We start from the raw sequence: 24,933 nt of genomic DNA on the forward strand, positions 1-24,933 counted from the left end.
CATTAAAACTCTTCAGTGAAGGGCAAGACTACCCCACCACTCCCTGTTAAAGTAAGTGAGTGAGTGAGTGAGTTTTACGCTCACTTAACAATACACCCACCCCGCAGTGTGCTATATAGTGGGGAAAAAAAGAACCTTACACCCTGAAGACATGTTTGGGTAGATAAGACCCATGTTTTAAGTCCTACAACTGACTGACTGACTGAGTTTGGTTTTACGCTGCTTTCAGCAATATTCCAGCAACATCACGGCGGGGGACACCAGAAATGGGCTTCATACATTGTGCCCATGTGGGGATTCGAACCTGGGTCTTTGGCGTGACGAGCCAACGCTTTAACCATTAGGCTACCCCACCGCCCCTTTAAGTCCTACAAGCATGTGTTACCACTGGGCTCAACCTATACCATACATGACGCTGTTGTAGTGAATGAGTGATTATAGCATTTTAGCAATATTTCTGCAACATCACTGCAGGGGAAACAAGAAATGGGCTTCACACATTGCACCCATGTGGGGAATCAAACCCGGGTGTTCAAAGTGACAAGAGAACACTTTTAACCACTAGGCTACCCAACCGCCCAGACACTGTTGTAATACTGCTAAATGCAGCATTACAAAATAACCCACCTTCACCCTCCATATAAAACAGCAGTAAATCGTGTGTGTGCTGTTCCAGTGATTGTTAATGACAACCAGGGCATGTGCTTATTCCCTCATAATGGAGGGTTTACTGAAGTGTGAAAGTATCCAGCAACTGGGGAAATGTTACCACACTCGAACATGGTTCAATGCAACAGTGTGAAATTTCACTCCAGTAAAAGACATTTTCAGATCAGTATCCTCATTCTACATTCTCAGATTTAATCACTGGAATGTTATGGAAAACATATTTGATAACATTAAAACATGTTGGTTTTACGCTTCTGTTGAGTAGAGGGTGAAATCAGCATGATATCACTACTTGCCAGTACATAATACTGAAAGAAGCGGGCTGACAGATTTACGCTTCTTTCAGAATATTTAGGAGCAGACTTAGACTAACGCTTAGTCTCTGAATATATGTTATTTTTATAGTAACAAATATTCTTATTTAAATTGAAAAGGAGCCCCAGTGAGATTGGAGCCTGAACCTGAGGAAATCTAGACTTGCTTCATTTAGAGATTTAGCATTGCAGCCAGGGCTAGGCAGGAAGAAATAAAATGTGGTTCAGGGACTGTGAGACAGACACTTGTCTATTGTCTTCATTGATACTAGTTTCTGAAATTCCACTTCAAAATCTGTATCAAATCCTTGAAATATGATACATTTTGCCATTATACCTTATGCCATTTGTGATTTCTTCCAGAAATATTCAAATAGCAACAACACAAAAGGGTTCTATGGATCAGACGAAAGGCAAAATAATGTCAGTCAATATACTAATTGGTAGACCATATTTCAATTCATTACTGTAATATTTTTTTGTACAGGACTACAATCCAGCACACACTTTCACTAACGAGAAGGCTTATATGACGACAGCATCTCATCTTGGACTTCCTTCAACCAATGATGAACTACCATTAGCAAATTGCCCTGAGCCTTTGTTAAGCAAAGTCAGGTATCAACTTTTTCACTTATTATAACTACCAAAAGTATGTCCACCAGGCAAACCAAGAGGTCAATATACTTACTGAAATGATGGCGGCCTGCTGTCTCCGATCCCCCCAACCCTCTCCGCGGGGAGGGGGACCACGTCCCCTGCCTGGGAGTCGGTACATTGTGACTGTGTGTCGGAAGCACTGCTTTCTGCTGGTACCAACTGTAACACAACATGGAAAATCAGTAACAAGATTAATAAATCAGGCACAGAATCGTGTTAAAAATTCAAAGCAGTCTGGGTGTCAGTGACGTCTGCTCTAGTGGTATTTGGATCTAGGGTCAGTGAGCAAGTGTGGTATAATGCTGCATTTAGCAATTTTCTAGCATCATGGTCGGAGACACCAGAAATGGGCTTCACACATTGTACCCATGTGGGAATTGAACCCACATCTTCGGCATGACGAGTGAACGCTTTAACCACTAAGCTTCCTGAATCTAAGAATCTAGGGCTTTCAACATTATGGATAAGACAAGGACACCTATTATTGCAGGGTAAATTTAAACACAGCAGTAGGTATAACAGGATTAGTGAGAAACTTGACTCGCATCCCCCAATACCTGTAAAGAAATCTTTTTCAGGGAAGTGCTGGGAATATACATTTTTCCATATAAACCATAGCAAGGATCCATTGCCTGACTAACTGACTGACTGAGTTTGGTTTTACGCCGCTTTTAGCAATATTCCAGCAATATCACGGCGGGGGACACCAGAAATGGGCTTCACTCATTGTACCCAAGTGGGGATTTGAACCCGGGTCTTCGGCGTGACTTCAAATTGGTTCACAAGTAAGGACAATGCTTTTTGTGCAAAACATATTTAACAAATGTTTCAATTTTAATAAAGCTACAGAAAATCCATTAGTTAAGTTACAGAATTCCATTAAACTTTGTAAAAATCACGAAATAATATCCTTGCAACATTTGTCTCTGGCTAAATGAATGCAACTGCTTAATAAATGGTTAGTTTCCCAACTGCAGTCAGAAATGAAACTATCTATAATCATGTTAAAACAAAAATGATGGCGCGTTCTCACATTTCTTCCTGTTCTCACTGGCCTATATCACACTGATGGGGTAAATACACCAGAGAAATACATACTTTTTCATTTTTTCAAAGAATGTGATCCATTTCAACCTTCTGGTTGAGGGATATCAGGATTTTACTACTACTTCTACAAATAAATAACTGAATAAACCCTGACACATGGAGAATCTGTACAGAAAAACAACATGCTGAAAGCTTTTCCATACCTTCTACCCTGTCAAGAGAGTAAGAATTGCCACTAAATACCCAAAATATCCCATTAACATACTTCTTTCAATCCATAAAAGCATTAGTTGCAAGAGAGGCTGGTATTTAATCATGGCAAGGTGTTTTAACATTCTACATCAAATGGTGGACATCACATGGCAGAGTGTTCATATGTCTGGGTAAGATATCTGTACTTCGCTAGCCACCTTAAGCCATAGATTTATCTCAGATTCCAAACTGCTTTGAAGATAAACTACAGAAAATCATGATTGCTATATATTCTGACATGTTCATATTTGTGATTTTTCCTGAAATTCAGAGGTACTTTTTGGCATTGTATATGTCAGGGTAGAGATTGCGATCTGGTAGGATCGGAGATTTTACCAGTAGAGATTGCAATCGGAGTCTTTCCTCATATTGGTCCTGTTGACAGTGAATCAGTTTATTCAGTTTCATGCCGCACTCAGCAATATTCCAGCTATATGGCAGCGCTCTGTAAATAATTGAGTCTGGACCAGACAATCCAGTGATCAACAGCATGAGCATTGATCAATGCAATTGGGATATGTTAACATGTGTCAACAGTGAGCCTGACCAACTGATCCCATTAGTCGCCTCTTACTGCAAGCATGGGTTACTGAAGATCAATTTTAACCTGGATCTTCACGGGTTGGTTATCAATGAAAGCCATAACATTAATTATAATTTTCAAAGACAATTACTGTCGGCTTGGTGATCAATACATGCCTCTGAACAGGTCTGGGATAAGTGTCATCTCATCTGTAGTAGATATCACCAAACAGTAAGTCTTGATTAGATATGCATAATGTAGCAAATCATATTATTATTCTTTGTGACCAGTCAGTCTGGTATATCAAGATACATAATGTATGGCAGTCATCCCTACCGTTGAGACAAAGTGTGGTGAGAGCACCATCAATTAAGAACAAGGCACCACACACCACATAAGTACTGCCAAATGTTTTGGCACTTTGGATGCATAAGATGTAACTGAAAATGTGCAAACCCAAATACGACGACTGGCTGATGTCTCAATGCATGTAACAAGACAGCTCACGTTGAGACCAGCCTCCATGTTTTGCCACAAGTTATCACTATAATTACTGATGACTTTTAACATCTTCCCGTCTACCCTTGTAACTAGGCAACACACAACTCTTGGCGCTGAGCTATGAGAGTTTATATTTTGTACACCTGACAACTAACGCTATTTCTGTTAATTATAATATTCTGCATAATTAGCACCATGTTCCCTAAAACGCCCAAGAGCATTTCCAGACCATTAGGAGTATTACATGACCAATTAATGCTCTCTGTTAGGTGCTCGGGCCACTTAATCTGATAGACAGTAGACACACAATCACTCTTCTGTGCATGGAGGGATGAAAAATGACTTGACTCCCAATCAGATGCTGATCATAGATGGTGTAACATAGGTTTGCCTTTCAGCAAAAACTCACAGAGATCCTGTCTTATGCATTCCATTCTGCAACTAAGTCTGCCAGTCTGAATTTGTCCTCTGGATATTTGCTTAATAACCTGCTATGTGAATGTGTGGGCCGTTGTGATATTTACTTCTTGGATGCCACTCGGCAATTCTTCAGCTTTGTAGCAACATGCTGTAGACAAGTCTGGACCAGACAATCTAGTGATTGATATTAGGAACAACCACAAATGCCAATGGGTTGACATGTGATCAACTACCAACACTGAATCAACTAACTCAAAATCCCACTAAACTAACTCAACATTCACTCAACTAACTCAACATCAAGTGAAGTAACTCAACATCGAATCAACTAACTCAACATCAAATCAACTAACTCAACATCGAATCAACTAACTCAACATCGAATCAACTAACTCAACATCCAATCAACTAACTCAACATCCAATCAACTAACTCAACATCAAATCAACTAACTCAACATCGATTCAACTAACTCAACATCCACTCAACAAGCCAAGCCACCTAATCCATTAGGGCTGCCTCTCCTGACCACCATATGTTACTCGGGGCCTATTCTGTCCCGGAGTCCCCAAGGGGTGGTCATTATAAACTGAGCTTAATGGACAGATGGCCACTGTAGTCGCAGGCAAGGACATTAATCTGAACACAAAGTCCAGTTATTGTGTTTCAGTCCGACAAACTTAGCTAATCAAGGTCAATATCCATTGTTTGTCCATACACTGGTCAATTAGCCGCAGGGTACTCAGCCTTCGAAATGATCTCAAGTTTGAGACTACCAAAAACTATACAGGAGAAATTCATTGATTGTAGTCCTCATTGACAATCTTTGTTTTTTTTGATAAAAAAATAATAATTAAAAATTATGAAATTAATTTGCTGTGAAATGGAACAGAGTAAAACTAAGAAAATTCAGACTGACTGACTGAGTTTGGTCTTACGCCGCTTTTAGCAATATTCCAGCAACATCACGGCGGGGGACACCAGAAATGGGCTTCACACATTGTACCAATGTGGGGATTCGAACCCGGGTCTTCAGCGTGACGAGCCAACGCTTTAACCACTAGGCTACCCCACCGCCCCAAGAAAATTCAGAAACACAGGTAACATTTATATATTGTTCAAAACAGGACTAACTACCAACTGTGGAGGGAAATAAAGTAAAGTTCCAAGCATAAGATGCTGGGGACCTATATCCTGACCGGGGAATCCCTACTGTATGTTAAAAACAACAAAACAACAAATAATATAAAAAAGCAGAAAACGAAAAGAAAGATGACGCCTACGTCTTACGTTTTTCAAGGTTTTTGCTGTGGGCAGACCCATCAATAATCTGAAAGTTTGATTAATCAAAATGTCAAGCACATCTTACAATCTTCACTTTCCACAAAAAAAAATCTTTTACTTCAATGTCTGTCACCGAGATTTCACCTGCCAAAGGCATGTTGTGATGCTGCTGGAGATTGTGGTATCCCTTCCAATTTCTGTTTATTAAAGGTTCAATTAGTGGAATGTCTCCAAGGCTTTCAATTCTATTCAAACCCAGCAGTTGGGCTCCTGCACTCCAAATTGGTCAAGATAGGCATCAATTTCCCCATTTACAAATCTGTGTACATTAATTGTTTATAGAAAACTGACATATTTGAATACTTCAGCAACTGTACATTGTGCTTTGGTACTGTGATAAGAGTGGAAACAATATGCAGTGTTAATTTCAATCATTAGATTTTCTTGAAGAAGCCTGGTATTTAGTATGGGGATGAAACATTTTATCTTTGGCTCCCCAAAAAATGTTTAATTTTTTTAAAACCTAGGTCACTAAATATATGTTCTGAATAATGATGTATTTTTGTGCCAGACAATTTCTATTTATTTCAACAACAGCCTGAAGCATAACTATTTCTTTTCATTGACATTATTTTAGTGATAAAACCTCAGGTTCCCCTAGAATATATGAAACGTTTGGACCCTCATTATGTTATTTCACATGAAAAAACACAATATGACAATTCTTATATGCTGCTGTTGCTTGTCAAGAATACTGAAACGCTTGACATGAACAGTGACCTTGGCCAAGGTCATGTTAACGAAGCCAAAACTTCCAATCTTCCAGCAGTTAATGTTGTTTTTTTTCAAATGTCCTTGACCTTCAACATAAACATGCTCATAAACTTCCCAAATCCATGAACTAGACAAAACTTGATATTCAGCTATATACAGACCTATTCGACATGTCTGATGGTTGCCATGACAGCCATCTTGAATTTATCTTTCAACATAGAAGGCTCCCATAAACATTCGCTAAGAACTCAACGAAAAAAATGTCATAGGCAATGGCATGGAGTCGCCATTGTAAAAATAAATTGTCTGGTGAGGCTGCCATTGTTGATCTTTTGTGAAGAAAGAACGTAACTCCCTTGTAGGCAGGGCCATCCAGACGGTTGTGGAAATGATCTTGATATGTGTAGACTTAAAAAGTGGAGCTATAGTTGGAAGTTTGATGATATGTATAACAGACTAAAATCCAGTGTTTCCAGTTGGTTTTAATAAATCAGTCATTCAACTACACTACTAAATGTTGCTGTGATACATCAGGTAGATTGTAGGTTAACTGAAAGAAGGAATACTTTTAGGTCTGAAAGCTCCTGTCTGGGCATCAAGACCGACAGCCCTTGAATTTATTGGAAACATCAGTGTATGTTATTACTGAATTCCTCCAGCGAAACAGAAATGTTAAGTCCTGTCATAATGGCTCTTATGAAATTTGTATTTGGAAAAGAGTATCTTATGTAAGAAAACAACACACAAACAACAAAAAGAATGCATCACAGTGTTGTTTCACAATCACACTCAGAAATATTTCGGCTATAAGAAAGCAGTCTGGTAATATTCGTGTCCGGACCACAATATCGGGTGACTGATGTTAAGAGCATCGATATATCACATTAGAATATGGTGACATGCAGAAATCTAGTTGCTGAGCCTCTTATGAGTGAGTGAGTGAGTGAGTGAGTGAGTATGGTTTTATGCCGCTTTTAGCAATATTCCAGCAATATCACGGCGGGGGACACCATAAAAGAGGGCTTCACACATTGTGCCCATGTGGGGAATCGAACCCGGGTCTTCGGCATGACGAGCGAACGCTTTAACCACTAGGCTACCCTACAGCCCCTGAGCCTCTTATGACAAGCATGGGATGCTTAAGACCAATTATTACCAATACTTTCATGAAGGTGAAAACATTACAAATAATACATGAAGTTGTATCTTTTTTAAACCAGACAATGTCTTCAGTTAAGTTTGTCATTCTATTTCTCCTTCCTGATTACTCAGTCAGACCAAGCTTCTATCTCATTGTCTGGCTTCTGAAGACATGATCAAACAAAGGTTCATCAATGTTTTGGGTCCTGTTTACACCATGGCTACGGATGAACATAAATAACGGATCAAGGATGATGAAAAGGGTTGGTGGTGATGCTGCTGCATATAATTCTAATATATTCATTAATAATACAATTATTCTGTATGTGCAAACAAAAAAGTTACATATGCTTGCTATTAATCCTCATTATGGATTATGATCTGATAAATTTTGAATTTTCTTCCAAATGTTTGACAACGGTAATTTTCCTAAAAGTTGATACAGGATAGATACGAAACAATTACTAAAACAGATATCTCAAAATATACAGAATAATGATAATTTAACTTAGACATCATGGGATATTGCTCATAATATCAATACCATAAGATTAATTTTACCAAGTGATCTAAATTTTCTGGCTTCCAACAAAGTTATTATATGTTTGTTGTTCATCATATATATGTGATTCATTATATATCTTGTTTATGTAGTTTATAGAATATTGTCACTGTTTCTGTATGGAACGTTTGCACAATAAATATATTTGATTGATTTGATTTGATTTGTTAAAAAAACCACCCGACCATTTCTATATTTTTTTAATTTTATTTTATTTTTCGCCCTCACATCCTCTTGTGCATTATGGTTGGAGATGAGAAACACGCATTATGGTTGGAGATGAGAAACACGCATTATGGTTGGAGATGAGAAACACGCATTATGGTTGGAGATGAGAAACACATGCAAAACTATGAATGTCCTTAGCTGCATCAAACATGTTAGCTTGTGACAGAAACTAGACCCCGGTAGTGTGAGTAGTCTGAAGCCCGAGTCCAGTTTGGTCCAGTAAACTCAGCTAACAATATGTTAGCACTAAATCGTACAAAAAATGATGCTAAGAGCCTAGTTCCGGCTCATGGACTCAAAGGTTTGGGCACAGAAATCCAACAAAATGACTAGCCCTTGACATGTTGATGGTTCAGTTGAAGCTAGCATGCAAGTGTTCTGTGACAAGCACCTGCTAAATACAGAGTGCGTGAAACCGAAAACCAGGAGACAATTTATCCCCATTTTGGAAGTAATATAAAGTTTTTCAGTGAGATTCAACCAGGACTTTTTTAAGAATGTCTGCAAACATGACATATAATATCACTACAAATTTCCATTTCTACAAGTTGCAGACACAGAACAACAAAGATGTCAGATATTATACAATAAAGTAAAACACAATCCTGCACGCTCTCCCATTGTGTTGTGAATGAACTGAACAAATACCAGGTCTTCTCTGATAGATGAGAGACGGATTCTACTCGCAGAAGGCAAACATCATCAAGAGGCTCCAGAATTGGAGACATTTTTATGAGAAGTTCTCCAGCATTTCTGCTCCCTCTACTTTACGAGTTTTTCACTGACAGATAGTCCCTCCGACCACCACAGACACTCAGACCCAGCCAGGCTTACATCCAGCTCCGAGGAAATAACTGGGTATCATTTATCATTGGACATTATCGCAGACGAGAAATATGGCTTTTACATTGACTCTATTTCCTGTAGACTCCAACTTTAAGCTCGAAGATGAAACATCACGGGAAACAAATTGTACAATAAAACTAGTTAACTAGGAAGCTACTATCCAAACATTGAAAGTGAGGCAATCGCAGTCTTCCAGTTATTTCCCCAACACCATTCTCATCCCCCTATTTTATTTGTTCCTCTTAATCCATAAAATTCATCATGTCATAAAGCTACCAGTTGTTACAGGCGAAACCCAACACTAACAGACGAAGATAGGAATCTCTGATCTTGGCTGTTTGTTTCCCCATGTCTAAGAAATGCTGTCATTTCAGATCTATCTGTAACAAAGCTCCAGATATCACTTGACTGGCATTGTATTTTGGATGTCAAAGTTCATAGGCACCTAACCTAAGCATATATCTTAGACATAAAAAGCATTGAAAGGTATCAGTAGTATTCAACTTAAAAATATGTGTTATTTGACAACTGTGAACAATATAAAGTTAGAAATTACAGGGGGTTGTTGGGGGTTGGGGGGCTGCCTTCAAACCAACTGGGATAGAAATTGCAAATGGCTGTTTCTGTTTCCCTCATGTTTAAGTCAGTATTCAAATGTAATGGCTCCAGGGTGCTGAGGTTGTTTTTTGCAGTGGTATTTGAATCTGAAGACCTTAAAACCTTATTTTAACATAAGTTCTATGAAAAGGACCCCAGGCTTTTATGCTAAATACTATCACCTGATGTGGTTCTATATTTACAACCCGTGAAGGTCCGGTTTAGAATATTGATCTTCAGTAACCCATGCTTGTCGTTAGAGGCGACTAACGGGATTGGGTGGTCAGGCTCGCTGGCTTGGTTGACACATGTCATCGGTTCCCAATTGTGCAGAGCGATGCTCATGCTGTTGATCATTGGATTGTCTGGTCCAGACACGATTATTTACAGACCACCGCCATATCGCTGGAATATTGCTGAGTGCGGCGTAAAACTCAATTCACTCACTATAATTACAAAAAATGTATACAAGCTACTCCATTATAGTGTTATCCCTATTCAGGCAGAAAAATTATTGTAAATTATACCCCTGGCTGAAGCAGTATAAGATGTTATTTTTTAGATAATAACTAATAACTATTATATGGTACCAATGACCTGGGGACCTGCAATTATTAGTTTAAAGGGTCCTTGATGACAATATGAGGGTCTTGTGAAGTAACAGTGCAGAGAAGTGTATGTTTTGATAATTTCTTAGAGAGAGGAATAAATCATTGATCATGTGGACTGATGGATGAAATGATACACATAACTGCTTTGAAAGAAACAAGAAGAGTAAGTCATCATATCAACTGCAACGGCAAAATACTCTTTATGAATATGTCTACTAGTTAATATGATTATGTCAAATGTTTTGGAGTGTATATAGCAAAGTGGAATCAGAGTATTGAAAGGTTGTTTAAGATCTGCTCCAGAAAGGTGCACAACCACCAAATTCAGTTGAAGCCTAACTTGTTGCCATGGAAATGCAACAAGATGACATCCTCATAGTCACAGCCTTAGTCATGTTTCCACGGAAACCACAAAAAATAAAATTCATATCTGGGCCTAACCATCAAATGGCACATCTATGGAGCATGCTTGATATGTGTACCAAGTTTGATGAAGCTTAGCATGTATAGTTTGGAAGATCTGGCAGCCTAAGTCATGTTTCTATGGAAGTCTCATAGTGTACCAAGTTTGATGAAGCTAGCCTTGATCTGGCAGCCTAAGTCATGTTTCCACGGAAACCACAAAAAATAAAATTCATATCTGGGTCTAACCCCCAAAAGGCATATCTAGGGATCAAGATTGACATGTGTACCAAGTTTGGTTAAGCTATCACGGATAGTTTAGGAGATATGCTTCGCACAAAGTGTGATGGACGCACGGACGGACAGACTTCATTTCTATATATCCCCTGCAACTTCGTTGTTGCGGGGGATAATAACCAAACACTTAGCAATGTCATAGATGTGTTGTGGGTACAATGAATAATAATAATCGTTTTGCTGCGTCCATGCTCTCCATTTGTTACGTCAAACCCTGAATAAAACAACATGACAAGAAAAACTATTTCTTGTATTTAAATCATCAACATTCTGACATTGTCACACCAAAATTGATGTGAAGGCCTGTGCTTTGGATGGGCTAAACACTTATTAGGTCGAAAGTGACCATCAATCACAAGAACAGGTTATCCAATTGTCCTGAGGCTAAACGACCTGTTAGGTATTTTCACTAAGCATATAGTACAAACATTTATTCTTGACGACCTCTCTTCTTGTGACCCTACAAATGTTACGACCATGAATTATACATGCAGAACCCGCTAATGAACCAGCCGGGAAAGGAATCGCAAAAAATGATTCAAACAAGCTGTAGTTTTGAAAATGAACTTATTAAACACACATGCCAGGTCTGCCATCATGCTGACAGTTTTCACAAGCAAATGGTGGTCGGCTGAGGAGATGAGGTTGTCTAATTTCTGCGTTCTCAGCAAACAAATCAGATTATTCGCTTCCAGGGGGGCTGCGTTAGGCTACCTACATCCATATGGGCGTAGTTACTCATGGCTTGCTTGTTTTGAAGTTTGTTGGCATAACTTGTAGCAACATATACAATCTAACAAAAGTACAAATAAACCGTATATGTAAGGTTTCTGTTAACAGAATTATCCCGATATTTCACAGCCGACTCCCAATGTTTGTACTATTATAAGGAATCCTATGTATTCTCACATTCCTCCAGCCAACTGAAACTCATTTTATTTTTAAGTCAGTTGGCAAGAAAATTCAAGCACCTGTCAAACATGTAGAAACGAAACAGATTAAAAGTCGTAGTATTTCTTGCATTTGCTGGTCTTGATATGTCTTTTGTATGGTTAAAAAGCAAAAGTAGAATTATGTAACTTCATTACTCGTAAATGTCAGTTTCTTCTCTCACTATTTTTACTCATAATCTGTTTACACATTCCAATCCACAGCCTCCTGAACTACTTTGATCTCTGTTTGCTCTATATACACTAGTGTTGGTCTGATTAATTGAAATAATCGAAGATTGGTCGGAGTGACTAAATGACCAAGCAATCAAACAAGTTTTCTCATAATCAAACGCAACCAATCTTGGAACACTTGTTTGTATTAACATTTTTCACAAGGTTGGTTTTGTCTGTGTCATTAAATTTACATTTCATAAGCATTACAAGCTCGTTCCAAGTCATGATTGAATTTATCTTAAAGAATCCAGGAAATCTGTGTTCTTAACATACTAATCATCATTTAAATATGCAAAATTTGCACACAAAAAAACAATTACCACGTTTTTTCTTTATTTTTAGTGTGCATTAACAAAGATAACAGGAACATTTGATAAATGATGCTAACCAATTATTTTCGATGATTGATCGGTTGTAATGGACCAATCATCAATTATTAGATTTTAACCAATTCCCAACACTAATAAACACTCTGTTTGCTGCACTATTCACCTTATGACTGGGGCCTGTTTCACAATGCTATTATACCTATACAACAGTTTTAAGTCTGTGTAGTTATAGAATGAGTGAGTGAGTTCAGTTTGATGCCGCACACAGCAATATTCCAGCAATATGGCGGTGGTCTGCAAATAATCCAGTTTGGACCAGAGAATCTAGTGACCAACAGCATTAGCGTCGATCTATGCAATTGGGATACAATGACATGTGTTTACCAAGTCAGCAAGCCTGTCCATCCAATCCTGCCTCTTACGGCAAGCATGGGTTACTGAAGATCAATTCTAACCTAGACCTTCACGGGTTTTCTAAGAGGTGAGGTGAAATTGGGTTTAACATCGTGCTTGAGAATATTTCGCTCATATTACGACGTGTATGCGTATGTGTGTGTATGTGTATGTGCGGGTGCTTGTACTAGCCCAGACTTAGGCTGGTTTTATAGTGCTAGCCCACTGAGATACCATGCTGCAGTGAAGCATGAATACCCCACTCAGACACATTATACTGACTCCGAGCCGACCAGTCCTTGTTGTACCCATTAATGCCGAGCCAAGCAGGAACCAACAAGTACCATATTTTAACGTCTTTTGGTATGATGCGCGGTCGGGGTTCGAACCCGCGACCTTCCGCTCTCCTGGCGGACGCTCTTACCACTACACCACCGAGGTGGTCGGTTTGTCTAAGAGGCTTGCTGAGTAGAAATAACAACAATGGGTCGTATAGTTATAAAAGCAACATGGTCATCGAGCCATGCTGATTGTCTGTACACTGTTGACCTTGTGTTTTAATTAAGGATGAAAGTCCATGTTTATTCATTTACTCATGATGTTAATATGCTGTGACTTCTTAATCTGAAGCGTGAATCTATAAAATACTGTTAGAACCAGTAAGCTCAGCTAATAAAGTTGAATATATTTTCCACTGAAAATGACATTAAGAGCTAACTTCAGTCTGGTAGTCTCTAGATGTTTTACCCAGACTGATAAATGACAGAATTAAGATTCTGTTTACAATCTGTGATGTTAGTAGTCTAACGCCAGAGCCTAGTAAACATCGGTTCTGTAGCCAAATGTGGGCTCAGTAAGTAATAGTCTAATAACATCAAAATCTACAGAAAATGATCTTTTTAGTCACGTTCGAGCAAGTGGATGCAGTTATTTTGGCACAGACTCAATTTATCCACATTTATGAACAAACTACGCACATGGCCCATTTCCACAAAGCAGAGGTAGCAATACCACCTTTTTCCCTTTACAAGACTAACACAGAAACATTTATAAATCATACACCTTGTCTTCTATTTTTTCCTCTACTGTTGATTACATAGCCACTTGCTTATTTCAATCATCTAGATTACTTGTAAGAAAAAAAACCATAACTGTAGACCTTCGTCATGGCCAAGGATCTCTCTCACAAATTATATACAGTTTTAGCTCTTTGGTTGGTGTGAGAATGTAATGCAACCAAATTTAAGATTTATATGGGTCCCTCTTGATCTTCAACCCAGTTTACATAGAGACCAGCCATCTGACGTTCTTTGGAGAGATCTGGGAATTTGCCAGATCACATTTATTTTTTACAGCTACAGCCCCCCTCCAACCCCAATACCAAAAGACTGAATGGTGTTCCCTTGAGCACAAATATCATTAACTCTTAAAGAAAAATACAAGAAGACTTCTATTTTTTTGCACGCATCATTTCAAAATACAACTTGAATAAACGGGGATAAACTATATTCTGAATTATGCAGAAAACAATGTTTCAGAGTATATTATTCAATAAGTACCTTGAATGTCTGTTTTAACAGTCTAATTGACACTTTTCACTTATAATATTTGTCATTGTTCAACTAATTATTTTTCTGCATCTAGACATAAATATGTGAAATCTGATTAAGATCTAAAACTGGTGAGGCCATAACATATTAAAGACTTTCATGTACAACCCCATGTGGTCAACTAGTATAGCCAAAACCAGCGGGGAGAATAAGCTAAGTGTACGAAAAATTACGCTGGTCCTGTGGTCCCTGGCTAGTAAAAATTCATCAGTTTGCAGTGATGCTCGTGGCCATTGAATTTTGTATTGATAGTTAAAGGTCACATGCAACCAAAAAATCAAACATAATTAAAACACAATTATCACTTCTTCATGACATATAATATGCATTGCTGATTATGAAAAAACAAATATACAAAATTATAAGCGTATAATCGCAAATCAAAAGTGCAATATTTCGTCCTTGGGTTTACCTCCCTCGAAACGAAGCAGCCCGGGATACCGAACCCAGTCAGAGCGGGTGGGTGTGCACTCAAGTGTAATGGCTGGTTCATTTGCAGATGCCACCCTCATGCACGGCTCATTGTGTGTGTATATATAGAGATGTTGGGTTTTGTAAATACATGCTCATTCTTTGTGTATAACATTTTGCAATCAACAGACATCATAACATGTCATGTGTTCAAGTATCACACCTGCCTGTCTGTGTAATTACATAATGTGACAGAGACCGAACTCGCGCCATAAATCAATGCATTTTGTTTATGGTGTATAGCCTGATTGGTGTTAAGTTCAAATTGCATGTGGTCAGTGATCGCAGTTGTGTATTGAATGTTGTCATTAGCAGACAGGCAGGCAGACACCCAGGTGTCAATAAAACAAGACATTGAGTTTTGTCTGTGACAACGACATATCTATATCACAGTTAGAAATTCTGTCAACGCTAAATAATGACATTGCTTTTAAGTATCGAACTGAGAAAGTGTCTCGCTAAGAAGAACGTGTGGTGAAATAGACAAATGACATTATATAAACAGTTAATTTACTGTCATAACATATAAAAAGCTTACGCCTGTGAGATATCAACAAAACATTAGAAAAATAGCTCACACCAAAGCCTTCACCGAGTATTCACCCGACAACCTGCTTCCAAGCTGCGCGAACCTATTTACTTGCGCACGTGCTATGAGCGCAGCCCAGCTGTTGAAACCCGTTTTCCCCAGAAAAGTCGGGGGGAAATAAGTGAAACGTTTGAACTCCGATTTCACGCTTTTTTTTTCATCGCGTTATTTTTCCAACTTTATAAGTTGAATTTGCATTTTGGACGATTTGTTTCGGTAAGTCCATACCGAAAGGTATCGGAATCTGCAAAGTTGTGTTTTATGTTGCATGTGACCTTTAAGTAAATCTACAAATGTTATTTTGGACCAGTGAAGTACAGACAGGACCACTAATTATTGTCCACTCACTGGTCCTGTGGTCTAGTGGGAAATTTTGAAAGGTTTCTTTCTCTGTAAGCTATGCATTTCAATAATCTGTCTATGTTCATATCACTCTTCATGAAAGTCCATGATATAAATTAAGGGGGTCTTGAGCCCCTTAGTGCCTTTTCCTCTATTATTTGAATCCAGGGACCCCTTAAGAACATAATGTTCAACACAAAAGCCATGACAAGGTTCTCTTGACTTTCACGCTTAAGTTTGAGTACAGAAAGTGCTTATCATTATTGCTGAGCAAATGTTAATAACATACAAGAATAGCCTAAACTGTAACAGCTGTTGGTGTTATAACTGTTTGTCTACACATAGGCCTGGTTTTCAACACTAACTGTGGTGACATTTTTAAGCATGGTATGAATAAGCTTCAAATGAATCACAAGAATTACTGTTATCACAGACGTAGGTTTAAAATTATTTGTTGTAGTCAAGAGACGTGTCCACATTTTTTAAATTTAACTTAATAAATCCTTGTCTTATGGGTTTTCAAACGGCTGAAACATTTGTTTTCTCTTATTACATTAACAGCTGTAAAACATCTCACCAACCTATAAAAGATAACTTCTTGAAAACAATGTATCAATCATCTAAGTATCAAAAAAACTATCATCTAAGTATTTACTTTGTTTGTGTGTCTTCATACACCTTGATATAGCATGAAAAAATGCGGGAAAAAGGCTATCTTAAAATGTAAGATGTCTGAACACATATAATCCACTGATAATATATGTTGCCTTTTTATCCATAGATGAAAATATGGCTGGCATTGCAAGAATAGTGCTTCCTTATCTGTAACCATCATAAGAATTTTAATTTCTTATGTTCAAACTTTGTTAAGTCTAAAAGTCAAAGAATTGTAATATTATCTAGTTGAGTAACCTTTCGTATCTGCATACTCCCAAACCTATTTATTCACACTTTTATGTACTTCCAGAAAATCAACAAACATCCTAATCATTCCCAATGCTGAAGCCACCATGCTGTAGAAACATCAAAACACCCTTATCGCAAACAAAGGCATAAGTATTGTTTAACACCCTTCATGTTCTAATCACCCTGATCACTTTCTGTTGGAGAGAGTCAAAACTGTAACATAAACAAATTAAACGTCTTAAGCACTTCCTCAATAGATCAGTTCCCTCAGACAATACCCCAACTTGCCACCTTATACTGATGAGACTCTTCCTTGCCAGGTTCTGGTTTCCTAACAGTGTCACGGCCTCGTCCCACCCACCCTGACAATACTCCTGCCAACGCTAACACAATACATGGACAGCCTGCCTCCATTACTGTTAGTAAACACTACAAGGATACAATGAAGATTAGTGTCAATCGAGCATAGCTCCTGGCAAGAAGCTCATCACTGGCAAAAATCTTATTCATTGCTTTCGGAAACAGGTGACACTGCACCAGTGCCCTGCTTTACCTGGAGATCACATCAATGGATGACTGATCGCACCTGGCTTGATCGGTGGCATGTGGTTTTAACAGCGGAAAAACTTCCTTATTTGGATATAAGAAGTCAAAATCTTTAATTTTGTACACACTAACCTTTGAGTTAGCGTCTTCATTTTTATGACAATTTTATAACACTATAACAGGTTGTAGGATTATCTCTGTATATGATCTCAGTGACTGTCAGTTCGAGAATGTTGACAGGATATGTTCACAGGGAGGGGTGACTGTGAAAGAGTGTGCGAGTGTAATTTTAAAGCCAAAACATATAAAAAATACCCTTCGAATCATTAAACTACTTCCTTCATAACACACAGAAAGCAGAATCAACAGATTGATTTTTAGACTAAATCATATGATGGCTGTTATGTAACAGAATCAGATTTACTTGTATAAAACTGTGTATTCAAATGGCCAGTGAATTCTTGGCTCAATATCATTTCTATCAGTAACATGGCACCATCATAACCATCAAGTCATTCACCTGAAGGGAGTAAGGATACACTCTGAAATGCTTTGTTTCTCATAACAAAGAAGTTGACATCCATAAAACGGTCTTCCTTACCATCATAATGGTTTCAATAATAATAATCCTTATTTCAAATGATAACCCTTTTTTCTATAGACTGATCTCATCATTACAATCACAATTGCATCAGCAGGCATTTTATGAAATATACCTTCTAGTTATTCGGTATCTGAATACATTACTCTCAAAAAGACCTTCAATAAACAATAAAATAATAGAATAAAACCTTCAAAGTCTATGTTAAACTTCATCTATCTACAAGCCCGAACTTGTCACCTATGATCATTTCCAATGGACCTTAGTGACAATACAAGGGAATGTCTTTGTTCAGCTTTCTAGGTCGAACAAAATTTGACCAGTGGTTCAATCATGGACTGAATCCATTCCCCAAAATTACATAATTATCTTTTTTTCATCATCAGCATCCGTTCAAATCAGTGTCTCTTTATAAGTACTCCTTTCAACGCCAGTACACATACCAATTTATGCATGAAAGGGTCTGAAACCCAAGCATCACTTTAACCAAGTGAATAGGTATTTCACTAGACCCCCGTGTCAATAACTATACAGCTGAGAATAGGCTTGGCGGCAGTGATTCTTCCCTTACAAATGACAGTAACCTCGTCTCATGTGCCGTGACTGACATCATATAATCAGTCACTGTAGATGAACACTGACAAAGGCATTTTCAACACATATACAAAACATACTTGGCCCATTGGAAGGTAATTGATGGTGTATTACTAACCAGTTGCCCTATTTTCATTGAGACTAAATATCTATTTATGTAAGCTCAATTAAAACATGGGTTTCAGATGGAGTATTCTGTTTCCTTCCTTTGTAGAAACTTTGCAAAATCCGAAACACTTTTGAAAGTTCCACGAAAGCATTCGTGAGGGTGAGTTTATGGTGCACAGTATTATAAGTATGGTTGAAGCCCATTTCTGGAAGATACTGCCCTGATATTGCCTGAATATTTATAAAAATGGCACAAAACTTCATTTACTCCCTGAGGCACATCCTGAAACAGCTGGGTATAGACCAGGCTGGGGATCTACATAAATTTTACACAAACCTCACCTACGTTTTCCTTAACAATTCATTATCACAAAGAGGTAATTAATCATGGTCGAGAACAGACTACGAATAGACTCCTGAATTATCAGAGGACTGTTTTGTGAGGTGCTAGGGTACTACAAATAGATTCAATGATTCAAAGGTTAAATCAGGTTTGTAAGAGTAACAGTAAACCATACACATCACATTGTAGGAGTTAGTAGTTCAGATTTAGGCTTAACTTACCCAGCTGACGCAAAAAAATGAAAATGTCAGAAGAAATAAACAGTAAACAATAATGGAAGTGAGACAAGTTCAGTCTTGTTGACGATATCTGCATTTGGCACTGATTTATAATCCACTGTTATCTGTTATCACCAACTGATTTAAAATGAATCACAAGTGGACCAAAGAAACAGTTAGACATGTCTACAAGCCTCTTATCAAACACTATTTTCGGAAAGAATAATTTATGGTGCAACACAAGTTACCTCCACAAACAATTGAAAAATTTGCATTTGATTTTAACGACACCCTCCACGTTACTTTTACTATATGACCCTGGTCTGTAAATAATCTGGGCCAGACACTGGTTGACATCAAGAGCACCATCTCCACAACTAGAGTGAGTGAGTTAAGTTTTACGCCACACTCAGCAATATTCCAGCTATATGGCGGCGGTCTGTAAATAATCGAGTCTGGACCAGACAATCTAGTGATCAACAGCATGAGCATCGATCTACGCAATTGGGAACCTATGACATGTGTCAACCAAGCCAGCGAGCCTGACCACCCGATCCCGTTAGTTGCCTCTTACGACATCCACGACTAGAAGTCAAAGAGTGTGTGAGTATGGTTTTACGCTGCTTTGAGCAATATTCCAGCGGCGGGGGACACCAGAAATGGGCTTCACACATTGTGCCCATGTGGGAATTGAACCCGGGTTGTCAGCGTGATGAGCGAGCGTTTTTAACACCACCCTGGAACTCAAAGAGCAGCGCTGAGTATTAAGTCGCTGAGTATTAAGTTGGCAAGTCTGACCACCCAATCTCGATAGTTGCCTCACATGACAAGCCTGGGTTGCTGGGGAGGCAACGAAGAACACATTAGAGGAGTTCATGTTTCATCAAGGTCTATTAGAGGCTAGAAAGAACCTTTGAACCCTCATTCTACTCTGGCATCATAAAACCTTACACTGCACCATTCTCAATAGAAACTATGGTGTATTTCTCTCGCACAATTTTGCTGATGGCAGGAGTCACTGTCGTGATGACAGCCTTGGAGGGTAATACTATGCAAAGGCTATTCACTGAGTTATGGTGACAACAAAGCATAAACCTCCTTGCCCCATAAACCACGGGGAATGTCATCACCTCTGACAGACCTGCAGATACAGGCAGAGCTGATATTCTCATTGGCCTAACACCTGTACAATATACACAATATACACCAGGCAATAAACAACAATATACACTTCACACTTGAGGTACATAACCGGCCTACACCATCAGGGTGATAGCTGACACACAACACTACAAACATTGCACTGAGCTAGCTAAGTGCAAACTAGAAAAAGAAATCTGGACCAGCAGGGATCTTTTCTGTGATGTCTTTTACTACTGTAACCGTGAAGATCGGGGTTAGAATTGATCTTCAGTAACCCATTCTTGTTGTAAGAGGCGACTAACCGGATCAGGTGGTCAGGCTTGCAGACTTGGTTGACACATGTTATCGTATCCCAATTGCATAGATTGATGGTCATGCTGTTGATCATTAGATTGTCTGGTCCAGACTTGATTATGTACAGACCACTGCCATATAGCTGGAGTATTGCTGAGTGCGGTGTTAAACAACAACTAAACCAATCTCTACTACTGCAAAATCTTTTGCAAGAGCTAAAACTTGTTATTGTCCTGAAACATTTTAGAGGCTAGTCATAAACAAGAGAGACATTAAACTGAGAAGAAGTATTTTGTTATCTTTTTATTATATACATCTCATAAATAACACATCTATGTCCTCCAATAACAACCAGACAGTAAGAAACCAATAACCTGAATTGGACCAAAGAAGCAGTGGCTACCACAAGAACACAGCTTTTACTTTTAGCAATATTCCACCTATACCAACACAATAGACACCACAAATGAGTCCACACTTTAGTGATAACACGTAAGTCTGCTAAAATGATGTTAGAGCCATGCTCAGTCTAGACAGCTCAAAAATGTTTGGCACAGACTAATACCCAGCTGATTACAGTGCAGTAACCCATGGCATACGAGGAATACAATGATGGTTGCACAATCCACTGTCAAATGATAATCAGAATACAGTTATCACAAGAAAGTATATTTTCCCCGATGGCAGATAAAAATACAATATCATAAATCACCAAACCTATTGAGTGATATATATCTGTCACTGATAGAACTGTCACAGAAGCCATCAAAATACTAATGATGAACCAACAGTATACATTACGCCATAACCAAATCCCTTCTAGGCCACACAAATAGATAGCATTGTTTCCCATTACATTTTCATAAAGGAATGTCCAGCATGGGGATGTGCAATCAATTTGAATATTAAGTTTATTTCATATTTCAATTTTTCTTCCATTCCAACTTTTTCCACATAATTTTCCATCACATCTTGATGAAGGTGATATGAGAGTTTTCTTACCGGACCTTTCAGGGATAGAATAAAACTAGAAAGTCTAGGAGAATGGATAGTGATATTCTGCTACTTATGAAACTTCCTTGAGTTAGCGGCTTGTCCTTACTTCTATCCCTGTCTTTATTATTGCAAGTCACATAAACAGAGCAAATTCTCATTGTAACTTAACTCATCAATGCACACCTGCAAGCACATTTATATGAAAACAGTGTCCAAAATAAGTACCTGCTTGCAAGCCAGTATGATATTAACATAATAAGGCGCCGAAGTGCATACAAATAAAAAGATAAACTAATTTAAGTGATTATTAATCAGATGGGCCTTTAGGCCAGATATACAGGTAGTCAAGGAAGGAGCACATCTGAGGGGAAGCTTAGGCAGCTCCATAGCACAGCACTGGAGTGTTTGAAGTATACTAACGCTTAGTCTCTGAATATATATAATTTTGATAGAAACAAATAACTCCTTTTAAATTGAAAGGGAGCCTGTTAGATGGGAGATGTAAAACTTGCAGCTGAGGAAAATCTAGACTTGCTTCAGTTAGGGCTTTAGCATTGCAGAGAGGGTAGGTCGAAAGGGAAATACTACGATTACAAGATGGAAAAGTAGGCCAGAGGCAGGTATATTTAGTGTCCTTCCCTTACATTCAACTTTGTATTGGTCCTTAAGGTCCGAAGTAAATGTACTTCTCAGTATATCTGTTTCAATAACCAGCTGTGTTTTAAATGAACGCCTGAAGAGTTTGGTCAGGGCTGGCAGCTTCTTAGTAGTCTGTGGGTCCTTACAGCAGTCTGGCAAGTTATCCAATTCAAACACGGACAGCAAAAGAAACTAACATTGTTCACCAACTAATCCTTATATCATACTCTCAAACACTGTTGTGTCCAACTTTGATTTGCCAAACTTATGGGTGTTTTTAAGTAAAGGTTTTGTCCCTGCATATGCCCTATTTAGTCATCATTTTGACGTTGTGTCAAACCTCGGATACCTTGAAGTATGTGTAGGTCCCTTTGTGTTTGACTGTATAGCAAAAAAATTAAAAACCTTTAGGCCACAGAGCCGATCAAAGCTACGGGACCCCAATGTGCAGACATGGTATGCGATTGCTTGGTCACCGATCCCCAGACAGGCATCACTTTGTGGTTGTGTCAAACCTCAGATAACTTGAAGTATGTGTAGTTCCCTTCAATGTCGACAGTGTTTGACTGTATAGCAAAATAATAAAAACCAGCAAATTTCTGTGAGTCCTGACTCCTTAGGACTAGTGCCAATTTCTCTTGCTGCCCCAAAATATATTGATCCAAGAATTGGACTAATATGTTTGGAGCGAGTGAAAATATTTGATAGGGTTTTAAAGTTACATATTGGCAAGAGATGCAGGAAAAAGAAAGCAGACAAAACTCCTGAGGGTCTTTAGCTTGAGGAAGATGACCTGAGTGCTTCTCACAACCAGTCCATAAGAAATTCAGGTGCTCCTCTCATGTCAACACCGAAATGTTTATACACCTGACCTGGTTTGTAAGCAGGTACACAAATAAAAGATGCTTCAGTTTATGAGTAGCTCGTGTGTCTCTGATGTGGGCTCGGCCTACTGGATTAGGTCACGCCAGTTCCGCATAATTGACTGTCCAAATAATAAGGATTTACGACTGGAGCCACCTTTCAGAATAATACCCACAGTGTTCATGGTTTGTGGCGTGTGTTTATGCTTGGCTAGAAAAAGTAAATAACGTACATGTAAGCCATGTCATGCCCGGTTCAATTACTTTTCACAATAATCAAATGATATGACGGCTTGAGTGAGTGAGATTTATGCTGCTTTAAGTGAGTGAGAAAGGTTTTACACTGCTTTTAGCAATATTCCAGAAATATCGTGGCAGGGACACAAGAACTTGGCTTCACACATTGTACCCATGTGAGAAACCCAACCTTACTTTTCTGACTAAGATATGTATTACCCCAAACAGAATTCAGATGTGTTTTAGAGCTTCTCTGCTTATAGAGCTGTCAGATTTAATTACATCACAATAGCTGTAGATCACCTGAAACTCTCCTTGAAGAGACTGTGGAGTCAGACCGAATAGATTGAATCATATTTATACTGTAAGTGAAGCAGTAAAATGATGAAAATGATCAATATAGCATTCACAGACCTCCATTAACATCAAGCAACCTCTAGAAAGATCTCCATAACATAGAGCAACGTCTGTAAGGTTTCCAGAACATAGAACTTAGTCTACAAAAGGTCTCCATAACATAGTTAACTAAGATGTCCACAACATAGAAGAAAATCTCCTAGTGATCTTCACGACTGACTGAGTTTGGTTTTACGCCACTTTTAGCAATATTCCAGCAACATCGAGGCGGGGGACACCAGAAATGGGCTTCACACATTGTACCCATGTGGGGATTCGAACCCGGGTCTTCGGCGTGACGAGCCAACGGTTTAACCACCAGGCTACCCCACCGCCCCTTGATCTTCATGAACATACAACAAAGTCTTCTAAAGATCACCACTAACAAAGTCTCTAGAGATCTTCATGAAAAAAGTTCACTAAGACCTCCATTAACATAGTGTAACATCTACTAAGATCTACATGAACATACAAAATCTACTTTGATCTTCAAGCATGCAGCAAAATCTTTTAAGATTTCCACTAACACCGAGCAAAGTCCAGTAAGATCTACATTAACATTGCAAAGTCCATGATCCAATATCCATGATGCCTTTATAGTCATAACAGCAAACAAATTCACAACCTCATTACAAACAGATGCAGATCCTATGCCCCTGAAAACACTGTCATATCCATTACAAAAAGACAGAGATCCTGTATTTCATGGAATGCTGCTAGCAGATTTGCAGACCAAACCCTACACGTTAACCCTGACAGCAATACCCACAATTCCCAATGACTGAAATAATATTGCAGTTTCATGACTCACAAACACCAACAAGGTGACTAATGACCCAAGCCCAATGACAACACTACAAAGTGAAGGGTCGTGTCTGGGTATCAAACCTAGGCATGCAAGTCTGTATCCATTCCTACACCAACCACATATGTTTGATTAATTTCAATAGCTACTTCAGTTACGGAACAAATCCAATTGCCATCATACAATCAATACCAGTATTCAGACAGGGCTAGCAATA

At 38.6% G+C, this 24,933-nt stretch overlaps 1 protein-coding gene across 6 annotated transcripts in view; it reads right to left on the bottom strand.

Annotated features, from left to right (window-relative positions):
• Positions 1-24,933, bottom strand: part of LOC124271416 (segment polarity protein dishevelled homolog DVL-3-like) — a 98,190-nt gene that overhangs the window by 65,690 nt on the left and 7,567 nt on the right. For all 6 annotated transcript variants that reach the window (XM_046706568.1, XM_046706567.1, XM_046706566.1 and 3 more), the window contains exon 3: positions 1,675-1,802. In XM_046706568.1, the coding sequence (XP_046562524.1) occupies positions 1,675-1,802 (128 nt within the window). The remainder of the gene's footprint in view (positions 1-1,674; positions 1,803-24,933) is intronic.

Source organism: Haliotis rubra, unplaced genomic scaffold (genome assembly GCF_003918875.1).
Source record: "Haliotis rubra isolate DU_JTF1 unplaced genomic scaffold, ASM391887v1 Scf16, whole genome shotgun sequence".
NCBI lineage: Eukaryota > Metazoa > Mollusca > Gastropoda > Lepetellida > Haliotidae > Haliotis > Haliotis rubra.